This window comes from Neopsephotus bourkii, unplaced genomic scaffold (assembly GCF_033783945.1).
Source record: "Neopsephotus bourkii isolate Nb327-2 ecotype Australia unplaced genomic scaffold, CSIRO-AGI_Nbou_v1 NB_1735, whole genome shotgun sequence".
In the NCBI taxonomy this organism is placed as follows: domain Eukaryota; kingdom Metazoa; phylum Chordata; class Aves; order Psittaciformes; family Psittacidae; genus Neopsephotus; species Neopsephotus bourkii.
The window spans coordinates 107,923-122,423 of NW_026902209.1; the positions used below are offsets into that span (position 1 = coordinate 107,923).

The window sequence follows — 14,501 nt, forward strand, 5'->3', positions numbered from 1 at the left end:
GAGTGCTGACTTAAAGAGTGATAATTCTCCCAGTCTGTTGTATGTTCCTGTTAATACAGCTCAGGATGCTCTTGGCTGTTGTTGCCAGAGCACACTGCTGGCTGGTTTTCTGTTTGCTGTTCACCTAGACCCCACATCATTTTCAGCAAAGCTACTCCTCAACCAATCTTCAGTCTCCACTGTTGGAGAGCATGATGTCAATATTGTGAATTGTATGCTGTGAAACCAAAGTGGAAAGTTTGCTTTAAATCCTGAATGTGCGGAAGGTGATACGTAGATGATGTGTGAATTCAGTATTGATTCTTTGCTATTTGTAAAAAATAAATTAATGAGCAAAAGTAGGTAATTAGAACTCTTAGAAAATGAACGTGTGCTAGCCAGTGTGAGGCTGTTAACATCGTAGTACTTTCTTTCTTCTGTCCATTCTTGTCCTGTTTCAGCTGGGATTGAGTTAATTCTCTCCCTAGTAGCTGGTGCAGTGCTGTGTTTCTGCTTTATTTTGGGAATAACACTGGTAACACACCAAAGATTTAGGTGTTCCCCAGTAGCACTTGCCCTGATCAAGGATTTTTCAGTCTGTCACGCACTGCACTGATTTCTGCTTGGGTCAGGCTGAGTATCAGTCCATGGAAGCTGAGTGATTGTATTGTGCATCACTGCTGGTTAGTGTTTTTTTCCTTTCCCATTTTAGTTTTATATTCTCTCCTCTTGTTATTTCCCTTATTGTTATCATTAGTAGTTGTAGTATTAGTATATTGTACTTTAGTTGTTAAACTGTTCTTATCTCAACCAATGAGTTTTACATTCCTTTGATTCTTTGATCCCACCTGGGGAGGGAAAAAGGAGGGTGTAAGTGAGCAGCAGTGTTGTGCTAAGTTGCTGATTGGGTCTAAACCATGACAATCTTAAAAAAGAGAGTAATGAATGAAATTAGAGTGGCCAGTGTGACAGAACTCTGAGGTCATGTCATGTTGTGGATAAATCCATATTCTTTTTTTAAATTTGCATGTTATGACAAGCACTTTTTCAGGAAGGACTGAGGATGTTTATATATAAGTACATAGCTCAACACATTTCAAAACAAAGACAAAAAATGGTGAGCATAACTTAAGCCTTAGTATGTCTAGTTTTACAACCCAAGATATGTGAGCATATGGACTTGAAAAATCATGAAACTGTGGCAGAAAATGGCAAAGGTTCCAGATTCAAAACCTATTGTGGGTTTTGTGGGGTTTTTTTATAGTAAAACTCTTTGATGGGTGATTGTTTTATATCAATCCACAATTTTTAGCTAAATTCTAAAGCTTTTTCTCACTCAAGTGACTACTGTGTTGTATCACAATCTGGAGAGCTACTAAATTTTATTAATTCAAAGTAACGTTTGCATGTAATATGTTCAAAATAATTTGAATGCAGTTAGAGGCATTTGGGTTATGTTCTTGTGTTACAGTAGTACTGTACTATGCAAAATACATAGCATTTTAATAATTGTTCTGTACTATTTTTTAAAGGTTTTTGAGTGAGAAATTAACATAATAGAAAGAAAAAAAAAAAGTAGACTATTCCCATAAGAACATCTTGAGTAGATTTCAACTACTTTTAAAATGAAGGGTCTTGAGCTAAGATTGCACAGAAATATGGTAAACCAATCAATATGGTACTTGTTTATTGCTACTTCTGCTGAATGGTTGAAGGTGGTTTGTATAAGAAAATGGAAAATATCTTTTGTATGAAGCAAATACGTTAACCCCTCATTCCCAAGGTTATATATGGTGGTGCCTAGATCAGGTAAACCCCAGTGTTTGCAGAAGTAAAATCCTTTGTTTTGCCTAGACTGTGAAAGCTTTCCTTCATTAAGGTGTGCTTCGCTTTCTCCAGGTACGCAGGTGAAGCTGGAAATTATTCCCTTGTAATGTTTGCAGCTAGACACTTCTGGAATGCATGTTTACGTTTGCTAGGTTCTCCACGTTACAGAAAGCAGCTTAAAGAACCTACTGAAATAATTCTGAAGAGTATAATTAAAGCAGAATCTAAAAATAAACAGGTAGGAATATCTGTCAGGTATTATTACTTGTGCTTGTGATTAGTGATTAGTACTGATGATAGAGAAACAATCTGGTTTGCTCTGAAGCTCTGGGGGCATGCTTCAAGTCCATTCCTAAGAGGGGGATACAGGGATGGTTTCTTACCTGCACTCACCCAGCACACATTTGCACATGCAGGAAGTCACACACTTTTTCTTTTTTGCCTTTTCAGGAGAAAAAAGAAATGTTGCCTTTGCACCAGTGGAGTACAAAGGATTTTCAAAATATTGGGTTGTCAGATGGATGCTTTCTCCCAGGCATGTTCTTCCCTGTCTTGATCTGGTGATTTAAAAACCCCACTATTTTGTACTCTATTTATTCTAATTCTGCAGTATATTAATATAGCATTTGAATATACTTGAAAGGAGCTGAGGAAGACCTGACATTAAGAACCTCCCTGTATGGGTTGTTATTCCACATACATGCTGATAAACCTGATTGGGAGACAGCACTAAAAGTCCTGGGTGAAGCTGTTCAAGTTTTGCCTCAGACAAGACACAGGCTGTAAGTTGATTGACTTACTTTTATTAAAATAATCATCCTGGTTATTGAGAAGTATAAAACTTCAAGTATTTTTTTTTTTATTTTATTTTGCATTGGGGAAGTATTATGTTTACTCTTTCGTAGCTGTAAACCCATTTATGTTAAACAGAAACTAGATTATCTAGGGTACTTTTTACGCAGTCTCATCTGAATTCAGTGAATTACGGTGTTTTATGTCAGTTTATAAACTTGCTATGTTCAGTCAGTAGAGCATGAGACAATCTCAGGGTCATGGGTTTGTTCCCCATGTTGGGTGCCAAAAAGGATTGTTGTGGTTTAAGCCCAGCTGGTAACACAGAACTATGCAGCCACTTGCTCATTCCCTCCCTTCTTCCACCCTGCACTCCAGGAGCGATGGAAGGCAGAATTAAAAGAATGTAACTCTCATGGGTTGAGAAAAGAACTAAATAGCTAAAGTACAGTATAAAACTACTACTACTACCACGAATAATAATAGTAATAATAAGGGAAATAACAAAGGGAGAGGGTATAAAACTATAAAAGGAAGGGGGAAAAACCCCAACAAAAAAAGCAAGTGATGCCCAGTGCAGTTGCTCACCACCCACTGACGAATACCCAGCCAAACCCAAGCAGTGATCTGGACCTCCTGGATGACTCACCCCAGTTTATATATTGGGCATGACATGCTGTTTGGCTAGTTAGGGTCAGGTGTCCTGTCTCTGCTTCCTCCTGGCTCCTTATGCCCCTCTTCACTGGCAGAGCATGAGAGACTGAGAAGTCCTTGATTAGAGTAAGCACTACTTAGCAACAACTAAAACATTGGTGTGTTATTGGCATTGTTCTCAGACTAAAGCTGAAACACAGGATTGCACCAGCTACTAAGAAGGAGAAAAATAACTGTTTCAGCTGAACCCAGGACATACAAACTGGTATATTTATGCTACACACGGAGTTACTTTACATGGACAGATACAAGTAACTTGCAACTTGTTTTGTTCCAGCCTGCTTTTGAAACACATGGTTACAGTGAAGGCACGATTGGGATGCAATTTTATGATGGATATTCAGAAATTCAGAGATGAAAGTGAAGATTACTTGTCACGTATGTGGCGTCACTTGGCAACAGCCTCCAGAAGTACTGTTGGACAGTTAAGCTGTTTTCAAAACGGAGTCACTGTTTTACAGGTTTGTCAGTTTATTGTTCATATGTTCAAATGCTGGTAGAGCAATGTTTTTCAAGTGATTCATGGCATTGCAGGTTCTGTGAAGTTTATAATGGAAGTGGTAGGAAGGCCGTATACTTGACCATTATTTTTACAACTTTGAAATTGCTCTTCAGTTGGACAACTGTGTAGGGTTGAATCTTGGCATCCCGTAAAAGTTCAGTTGAGTCCTGCCAAATTGAAATGGCTAAGAGTAGCCAAGTGCAAGAAGTTTTAATAAAAAAAAAGGATTATCTGGTAGAGTTTTCTCTTACATTCTGTTTAGCATAACTCTGATTATGTGATGCCAATAAAACAGTTCACTGTCAAATTACTATTTTTTTCTTCTGTTAGGGCAGTGTTAAATTTTGATTGTTTACATCCCAAAGTACAAATAAACCCTTCATTACTTTTATAGAAACAAGAAAATGAATGGCAGAAAGTTGATTATCTGATGGAGTTTGCTGAATGGTTGTACCATAACCAGTTTCCCCATGATGATGTTATTAAACTTCTTGACTGGGTTGTAGATCTTTTGCTACGTATGAAATTTCCTATGCAATCCTCACAAGAAGAAGGTATGTAAGAAACGTGTATCTTTCAGAGGAATTCCTCAGCAATAAATGTAAGGGATGTTTTTAACTTACAACTTAGATACCACAAAGAACTATAATGGCTGTATTTTCTCTGATATTCACTGTCATTTGTTCAACACTAGCTTAAATATATCTGTGAATGTTCAGTGTCTTTAGTATCACACATTTGGTCAAAGTCCCAGTATGAATATTCTGTTCATGCTTTTCTGTTAGTTTTTTTGTTTGGGTTTTCTACAGTCCTGTGGCGTTCTAAAGTCTGCACTTATTCTTCAACGATCTCCCCACCCAGCTTTATGTGGTTGGTTATGATTGCTGGACTTCTTACACTGCCTACATTTTGAGAATTTTTTTACAAAACTTTTAATGGAAACTGAAACAATAGAATAAGAAAAATCAGATTCAAATATAGGACAGTTCAGGCTGGAAATGACCTCAGAAGGTCAGTTGGTCCAATATTGCATGGAAGAGGGAGCCTAGATGAGATCTCTAGCACCCTGTCCAGCTGTGTGTTGAAAACCCCCAGTGAGGGGGACTCCACCATGTCCCTGGAGAGAGATTTTGCCAGTGACAGATTGTTCTCACTGTAAAAATTTATTTCTTAGATCGTGATGAAACCTCTTTGGGTGCAACTTGTACCCATTGCTCCTTGTCTCCTCTGTGGCTTCTTGTGGATAGAGAAACTCTATCCTTTTTGTAGCTGCCCTTTAATTACTGGAAAACTGTTGGGGGGAGAAGTGATTCAGAGCAGCCCTGTGGAGAAGGAACTGGGGGTGGGGGTGTTGGTTGATGAGAAACTTAACATGAGCTGGCTTCAGTGTGTGCTCACAGCTGAGAAAGACAACTGTATCCTGGGCTGCATCAAAAGGAACATGACCAGCAGGTCGAAGGAGGTGATCCTGCCCCTCTGCTCTCTTGAGAACCCACTTGCAGCACTGGGTGCAGTTCTGGTGTTGTCAACATAAGAAGGACATGGAGCTGTTGAGGCAAGTAGAGGAGGCCATGAGGATGATCAGGGGCTAGAGCACCTCCCATATGAAGATAGGCTGAGAAAGTTGTGGCTGTTCAGCCTGGAGAACAGAAGCTTTGTGGAGACCTCATAGCAGCCTTCCAGTATCTGAAGGGGGCCTACAAGGATGCTGGGGATAGACTCTTCATTAGGGACTGTAGTGGTAGGACAAGGGGTAATGGATTTAAACTTAAACAGGGGAAGTTAAGTTAGATACAAGGAAGAAGTTCTTTACTGTGAGGGTGGGGAGGCACTGGCACAGGTTGCCCAGAGAAGTGATAAATGCTTCATCCCTGGCAGTGTTTAAGGCCAGGTTGGACAGGGCCTTGGGTGACATGGTCTAGTGTGAGGTGTCCCTGCCCGTGGCAGGGGGGTTGGAACTTGATGAACTTAAGGTCCTTTCCAACCCTTCCTATTCTATGATTCTATGATCTGTGATTCTATGTTGAACAGCATGGGTACCAGTCCCTGGGGGATCCCAAGAGGCTGCCAACCTGAGCAAATACCATTGATCCTGACCATCTGAGTACTGCATGTTAGCCAATTTCCTACCTACCCATCTTGCAGACCACCAGTATCTTGCCATCTGTATCTTTTATTATGAAAGAATAAACTTAATCTGCTGAACTGTCCCTTTCCCTAACTTTACCGTGTGTTAACTTTATTATAGAGTGTTAATCATGCTCAGAATTCACTCGATTTCTTTGTTACTTTAGTGACTTCATTTGTGACAGTCACTGGATTATGTAATAGGTGTTACCGTTACTGCACTCTGCTTCATGTTGTAGAGCATCAATTTGATGTTGAAAGAGAACCATGTGTTTATAGTACTTAACTTCAAGCTGAAAATCTGCTAATAACTTGGCTTTGAGCTGAATTTCAAGCAGAGTTGGAATTTCCATAAAGCATCAGAGTTTACTGAAAAGTAACTAGAATTACACAGCATAAAGGAGAGGATTGAGTAGCAGAGTATTTTCTGTTGTCGCCATTAAGAACCATTAAGATAGCTTGTTACAGGCATAAGGATGAGCTTGAGCTATGTTCTAGGGTTAGTTGACATTGACCCATCTGTAGTTAGATTATTGCTCCTTTCTGTTTTGGAAATGAATGCTGGCCAAATACGCTTGTTGCTGGCTAGGCTACCAGGAATTAGTATCTCATCTTTGGTCAGGTAGAAAACACTACATCAAGATCAAGAGGATTTTGACTTAACTGCAATGCTTCTCAAGTGGCTGAAATAAATAAGTTACGCAGTCTTTCACACAGATTTATTTTCAAGAAGATAAAAGTGTGCTTGTGGTAGAATTAATTTCTCTGTCAGGCTTACATCATTTAATATACATAGCTGTTATATTTTTCATTGTAAACATGGTATGAGTAGCATTGCATCACTATAAGAAAAGCATCTTCAGTAGATGGATTTCCATTTTAATTCTTTTCATAAATATTTTCAATTCAGAAATTTTAACTTTTGAAAAGATTTTGTAAGTACTGTCACTGTGAGCATGTTATTTATTCTTTAACAGAAAAATATAATATACCAAAATTTTCTCCTACAGAAAATTTGAAGACAGACATTGGAGCAAATGATACCATGCCCCAAATTAATTTGGAAGATCTGAGTGATATTAAACAATTGGAAGCTTTGTTTAGAGCACAGACATTAATAGCTTTGATTTCTGGTCATAGTTCTCCTTTTCATCAGCAGCACTGTTTGATGGCATACGCTTGTATCATTCGTATCTGGGAGGTGAGATTGTTATGAGCTTATATTATATTAATTACATTAAATTTTGGCCCATATATTTCGAGTTATCGTGTGTAATTGTGGTGCCAGCTATTTGCATTATTTTTTAACTAATCTTTAGAATTTCCTATTTCGTGGTATAGCTAGCATATTTTCTCAGGTTAAGGATTAAAAAAGATTGTTTCTCTCAGGAAAATGGAGAAGAGACATGAAGGATAAAAGCAGTGGCCCATTGTTTCTCTGCAGTATGTTCATGTGTTTCATGCAAAAGGCTTGAAAATTTTGTAATTTCAATTTGTTAAAGGATCTTGGTAGTGGCACGATACATGCTGAAGACATTGCTGACAGTTCTGAGGTATCTGTAATTAGATTACAGACAGACCTTCACTTAGCCTGAATCAAGGGGGCTGTCATTTTGACTGAAAGGAATTGTGTGACATAGTTAAATTCAAATTCGTTTTCTCAGGTTTTGAGAAATATAGACAAGCAGTGTTTACCAATCATTATACTCAATTTCCTTTTGCATTGTTACAGCATTTCAGGTCAAACTGATCTATTTCATTTCTTACTGATATGGATGTCTAATTTAAAAGACTGTTGGAAATCATAGCAAAAGTCATAGGAAAACAATTATACATTAAATATGAGTAAATCTTTGAAGGGACTAAATCTACACTTGATAATAGTAATGACTCAAATCTTACAGAGACAATCTTAGCGCTGTAAATAGGATATATCTATGTAGCTTCATTCCAACTAGATTTAAAAGCCTGCAATTTTTACTCCTGTAACAAGTTTCACATATATATATATATGAGAAAGTATTCATTGTGAAATCAATTCAGACTCAACATTTGATGGAAGACAAGGATTGGAAAAAATTAATGTTGGTGTTTTCAGATTTATATAATTTTTAATACCATGACCTTGACTGAGTGTCTTACTAGAGAAAAAAATATCTGAAAGGGGTATTACTATTTGGATAGACTATTAAAAAGAGATAATGCAGCTGTCAGTGTCAGTTTTAGGACAATGACAATAATTATAAGAACTCATATATACAGCTGAACAGTACTGTGAGAAAAAGAACAACTATATTGTACTAAAGGAACACAAGCACTACAGAACAGCTTAACCTTGTTTGGGAGTAAACAGTAAAGCAGACTTGACTGCAGATATCCATTTCTGAAGTAGGCTTTTAGTGTTAGGACTCAGAAGATACTAAAATGTTCTCTGAAAACCTCAATAACTGCAGCCAAATTAGCTGGCTCTTACTTTTAAAATACCTTTAACCTGAAAATTTCACAACTTGTGCAGCATCCAGCATTATTTTTTGTTCATATTTTATTTGCTACTCCTGATCCCTCCAGCAGAATATATTCATTTTCTCAAATTAAAGTGCTTTTTAAATTTTAGGTAAGATCAGAAGCCATGCTATTAAGTGTGTAGAGAAATTTTCAATGGATGCTTTCATATGCTTAAATATTTAGATTTTTTTTTTAATATAACATTTATTAGTAGCATTCTAGACTAATCCAGAAGCAGAACAGAGTGGCTCTCTGCAGTCTTCCAGATTACTTTGAAATGAAATTCATCCCTTGCAGAAGATGAAGCAATCTAAAGTAGCAGTTTAAAAAAAAAAGAATTCGATTTGCAACCATATAGGTTTAAAAAATTGGAGTAGTATTTTAGCATAAAAGTGATGTCATTTTTTGACATTCAGCTAGTTAATTGCATTGTCATGATCATTCTAAATGGTTGTACAAATAACACAAGCATATAAAGGTCTCTCAAGTATTAGTTTTCTGAAGAAAGCTCTTACACAAATGCAGCGTGGTACATGGCAGTTGTTAATAGCTGTAGGTGGTGAGTTACAGTGAATAATCATTATTACTAGAACTTGACATTATTGCTGAAGATTGAAAGTAATTAACTGTAATTATTTGTTTATCTAGGTATCGCTGTCAGCATCAGGTCTTATTACAAAAATATTACCAAAGTTTTCCCCACTTACAGCTCCTCGGAAGGTGCCGCCTGTAACTGCTCCTAAAAAAGAGAAGGACAAAAAGAAACACGTAAGAACCCTTTCCTGTGTAATTAAAACAATCATCTCTTTCTAAGAGATGTTTCCTTGGGCTCATTTGTTTTAACAGTTACTTTCATTTCTTTCTTGTAAATGCTCTCATAACCTGAGAAGAATTTCCCTTGGAGCTTCTGTATCATACCTTCACTCTTGATCGCATGGACTTGAGAGGTCATAAATTTACAGATGCTTTTCTTTTGTTCATTGCATTGATCAAAATAGTACTGTTTGGTAAAAATCACAGTCTTACATCTAGAGATCTAGTCACTCAAACTTTAAAGGGTATTGAGTAGATAATGTTGGTTTAGGGGTTTTTTTATGTTATATGAATATTTTATACCAACAAGAATGATAATTTGGCCTTATTTTTTATTATAGGTTGACATTTCTGTTGTAAAAGAGAAGACTAAAGGGAAACGGTCAGTTTGTACCTTACCAGCAAATGTAGAAGAATGGGCTTATTATGACTGTCCCAATGAAGTCAGAGATACTTTTAAACAGAAAACAAATAGTTACGGTATTAACTGGGATAATTTCCCAAAACCTGTAAGTATACTCCTCAAAATCCTAGAGTGTTTGTTATTTAGGAAAAAGTGAGTAGCAGGGAACTGCGTTGTGGTTTAGTTTTTCTGTTTGTGAGATAGTTTATGTTCAGACTGCGGTCAGAAATCCTTCCTTGTCATAGTATTCATTAATACATCAGAAAGTGTTAGTCTGTCCTCTGCATTCTGAAATTAATATTAAAAAAAAACGTTAACAGAATGCCTGTACTGTCTCCTGTGTACCTGGCTGCTTTTTCAGCTTGAAAGTTTGTTTAATTATTTAAATTATTTTTTTATTAAAATTTGGAACTGAAGATTGAATCATCAATTTAAATTTAAATTCATTCCATACAAAATAAGGTTTATACTGATTGAATTAAACTTTTTTTTTTTCCAGACTTACACTTTGTACTTCATGGACCTTTTAGCTAAAGAACTACAGAAAATTTTTTGCCCCCACTTCATTCTTCCCATCTTGCAGCTAGCTGAAGTAATTGCTAATGAAGTTGTGGAATGTCGAAGTCTGTCTAATCTCTATCACCTTAGGTTTGTATCCTTTATTTATTTTCAATAAAAGAGAAACTGAATGGAAAGGACAATTCATTAGTATTTCACTAAATAGTAAACAGGTTTTTGATGACTTACTGTTTTATATTTTTAATGGGTTTTATTTATTTTTATTTCTTTTTTATACATTTTAATAGAAATTTGATGAATTGGTTTGCTTGTGCTATTAAAGCCACTAAGTTTATTTGTTACTAAGCATGATCTCCATAAAGAAAAGTGTACAAGATTATGAACAGAAACCACTTTCATGTGAATAATTTTTTAAATGCCTCATTGTTATGGAACTGAACAAAGCAAAGTCCAGAAATGTTTCAATTAAGCTACTATCTTTTAAGTAAAGGAAGACTCCCATCTTGCATCAAAATTACATCCTTTAGCTTATGAACCCACATAAGTATCCCCAATAGGCTCATTCTCTATTATAGAGATTTGCCTTTGTGACCAAAATTCTGTCATTTTTATGAAAGATTAGCCCTAAAAGATTTGAGTCACGAATATTTTATATGCATGCAATGCCAAATTATTGCTGGTTTAGTGTAAATGTTTTGTCATGCTTTTTTGAAATGTATTGCATAATGTTTGCTTAATAAGTAACAGTTATAAGCAACAATTGTTTGCTTAATTCCCAATAGTTTGTGAAATAATGTACTTAGAAAATGCCTGAAACAGGTCACATGGAATAGATAAACATTTCTATATGCAAAGGTCGGCATGTTTATCTTAATTGCAAATCAGTTACTGAATTACTACCCAACACGACTAAAAGTGATTTACTAATAGGAAATGGATTTGCAGCCAAGCTTTGCCAGCCAATTTTTTTTGTTGACTTCTCAAGATTTCATTTTATTTCATGGTATTTTATTTATATCTATGACCTGATTTTTGATCAGATACATATACATGAACATGTTCCTCTGTACTCAATATATAAAAGCAGGTTAACACAAACACGTGTATGGGATTTTTTGCATGCTGTAGTGAGACTGTATTTTAATTATTTTCGTACTTTTACTACATCATTTTTGCTACTGAATTGGAGAGATACGTGTTTGATGGATGGGCTAGGGATAGCGGTGGATGCCACATCCCTGGAAGTGTGTATTCCAGGTCAGTTGGATGGGGCTTTGAACAACGTCATCTGATGAAAGATGCTCCTGCCCATGGCAGAGGAATTGTATAAGATGATACTTAAGGTCCCTTCCAACCCAAACCATTCTGTGATTTTTTGACCTCTGTCAGTATGTAATTTCAGCTACCACATTTCCACCTTTTTTATTTAAAAGTTTTGTTATTGACAGTATTAACCAAGACGTAAGAAGGTAGGATTGACAAACGTGGAACGTGTGCTCTTTGTATAGAATGTGCTTAGATGAAGCAATGTATAAAAGATTCTGATTGTTTCTTAAAATTTCTTTTTTTTATTCTCAGAATTGCCCTGATCTGTTCAGACCTAAAACTGAGTCAGGCGTCTTTGTATCATGAGAAGGCAGCTGGAGAAGCCTACATTAGTGAATTAGAACAGGCAATGTATGTATTTTCACTACAGAGGCTGTATTTAGTTGGGAATTTTTTCCTACGCTTGATAAGTGTTGTTGGAGGAAAAAAAAAATTAAACCCCATGATGTCTCAACACAAATGTGGTGCATTAGTTGTGCCCTAAAATTCTGTGCAATATTGGTTTGTATTTATCCACAGCGTGAGTGTTTGGTGAAGATGACTAACACCCTAATACTTCATAACGAAATACTTTCAAAATATACTTGAATTTACTTTTTTTTTTTTTTTTTGTGCTTTAGGTGTAGGCAAGAAATTGCACTGAAAAAAGAAAAAAAATTGCATACTATGACAGAAGACAAAGAAACATTTTTTGAAAATGCTCAGCAGAATGGTAGTAGAGATGAGAATATCCTTACTTCAAGTGAAAAGGTTTTTCTTTCTACTCCAGTTACTTTAATGAATTATGCTTCACTCCTTATTTTCATATAATTGCTAATTTATTTCTATGTAATTTTATACTTGAGAAATACACAAACACAAAAAGTTTAAACTACATACTAGTTAGATTGGCAGACACCAGCTGAATGTGAGCGGAGTTTGCCTGGCATAGTTTTTGAATTGTGGAACAAGAATAGAATCTGTGTTAATATATAATACAACTGCATTTCTACAAATGGAATCTGGGGCTAGTTCAAGTCAGGGGAAAAGACTGAGAGGTGAAAAAGCATTGTATTCACTACTGGTCTCAGATTTGCCTTCTTCCTCTCTCATTATATCACTGCATACTGTTTTGCTCCCTCAGACGCATTTTTTTAAAGGAATGCAAATATTTCAGCTCTCTTTTCTGTCTCTTTAGGAAGATAACTGCCTTACTGATATTTCTCAAACTTATCTCCACTTTCCTCTTTATTATAGCAATTCTTTCCTTGCTTTTATCATAGAATTTTGCTGTCTTTGTGTATTTTTTCTGTTCTTGTGTATGTAAAGTGTCATTTTCTAATTTCTAATCCCTCTCATGTCACCTTTTTTAGCTCTTGCAAATAGGTTTTTGGTTTAGTTATTACCAAGAATCAGCTTCTTCATGACAGTAGCAGATCTGAAGCAGTTCGTGTGTTCTAAATTTAGTTTTAATAGTATATATATATAGTCCTCAAAAGGCATTCAACTAATAAAATCTAAATCTCAAAGTAAACCTGGTTTTCCTGTAATACAGAGTTGAATTTCAAAGTTAGAAAATAGAACTGGACTGTGGGGTATATCAAAAATTGATACGATAGGTAATAGCAATTTGTAATCCATCTAGTTTAATTTGAAATTTATAAAGGTGTAATACTTTTTTTTCAGGTTTTTGAGTTAAATGAAGCAACAGGGAAAGGACTGAGTGCACTTTCTTTCCCTTATTTGTGGATAGAAAAAGCTGAAGTATTAATCCAGCTAGGCCTGTATCAACCAGCAAGACTTCTGCTTTCAGAGGCCCATGCTGCAGCACAGGTATATCAGAAATAAAATAGGAAAAGAAACATTATTAAAATATGTAGGAAAAAAAATAATTTTGATGCAGTTGTTCCTCATAATAATAATAATCAAATTGCAATTATCAAACCTTACTCCTCCCTCAACCCCAACCCTCTGTCATTTGAGTTTCAACGTATCTAATGCATACATTTAAATACATGGCACTTAAGGCCAACTTTATGGGAATTGTCTGAAGATTATTTCAACTTGTGCAGTAGTGTCAGCACCTCTGTCTGCTTTGCAGTGAGCTTGGTAGATGTATGTATATCCAAACCTTGTTTTTAAAAATAATTTAGGGACATTCAAGATTTGCTCATGACAGAGCACTTAGCTCCATCCTCTCAACATTTTGTTCATTTCACAGTCTAGTTATGTAATTTTGAATTTCATTACTCTTTTACTGCTGTGTTTCAATAAACAGCCACTGACACTGAAACTATGACTCAGAATTCTGGCAGATCTAAATAAGCGTCCCTGTGTTCCATCAAACAAATCCGCATCGCCTCATTGCTATGAAGGGTGTACATTAAAGTTATTCTTTCTATATCCACTGTCCTCCATTATAGCTCTCTACTTCATTATATGGGTTGCTGAAACATAATTATTGCAATAAATCCTGTACTTCTAAAAGAAGATATTATCCTTTTATTCCACAATAATTATTCTCATGTAAATAAAAACTATCTATGATTATTTAGCATGAATCATGAATGCTCTGAATAATAATAATTAATAATACAGTCATTAGTAATATCTGTCTCTTCTTAAAGCATTAATTTAGTATTGTTGGAAAGTTCATTAGGGAGAACAATAATTTTAATGATACAATTTCTTACTAGTATCTTCTGTGTCTGTATGCTAGTATACAATCTATACTGTACACTGCATTTGTCTCTTGCATACTACTAGTATATAGTTTATAACAAGCATAAGGCAGCACTGTAAATTTGCTGGAGCTCTGTGTATCTAGATCCCAGTTCAGTAAAAAAAATTTTCATCATTATATTTCCTCATCAGACACTGACAAATTGTAGCAGATATATACATACTAAATAATAGCAGAAAAATAGCTCCCTTTGCTTGTAGGATAGAAGAAATATAAATAAATATAAAGTCTGTTTGAAGGTTTTAAATTTTTGATATTAAGTAGAAGCTTTT

General features: G+C 35.6%; 1 protein-coding gene across 1 annotated transcript in view; it reads left to right on the forward strand.

Moving 5' to 3' along the window:
• Nucleotides 1–14,501, forward strand: part of CFAP46 (cilia and flagella associated protein 46) — a 75,302-nt gene that overhangs the window by 35,535 nt on the left and 25,266 nt on the right. The window contains exons 21-32 of the mRNA XM_061376770.1: nucleotides 1,879–2,044; nucleotides 2,257–2,341; nucleotides 2,450–2,588; nucleotides 3,590–3,773; nucleotides 4,209–4,368; nucleotides 6,952–7,142; nucleotides 9,095–9,214; nucleotides 9,601–9,768; nucleotides 10,162–10,310; nucleotides 11,760–11,858; nucleotides 12,128–12,257; nucleotides 13,173–13,319. Of these exons, the coding sequence (XP_061232754.1) occupies nucleotides 1,879–2,044; nucleotides 2,257–2,341; nucleotides 2,450–2,588; nucleotides 3,590–3,773; nucleotides 4,209–4,368; nucleotides 6,952–7,142; nucleotides 9,095–9,214; nucleotides 9,601–9,768; nucleotides 10,162–10,310; nucleotides 11,760–11,858; nucleotides 12,128–12,257; nucleotides 13,173–13,319 (1,738 nt within the window). The remainder of the gene's footprint in view (nucleotides 1–1,878; nucleotides 2,045–2,256; nucleotides 2,342–2,449; nucleotides 2,589–3,589; nucleotides 3,774–4,208; nucleotides 4,369–6,951; nucleotides 7,143–9,094; nucleotides 9,215–9,600; nucleotides 9,769–10,161; nucleotides 10,311–11,759; nucleotides 11,859–12,127; nucleotides 12,258–13,172; nucleotides 13,320–14,501) is intronic.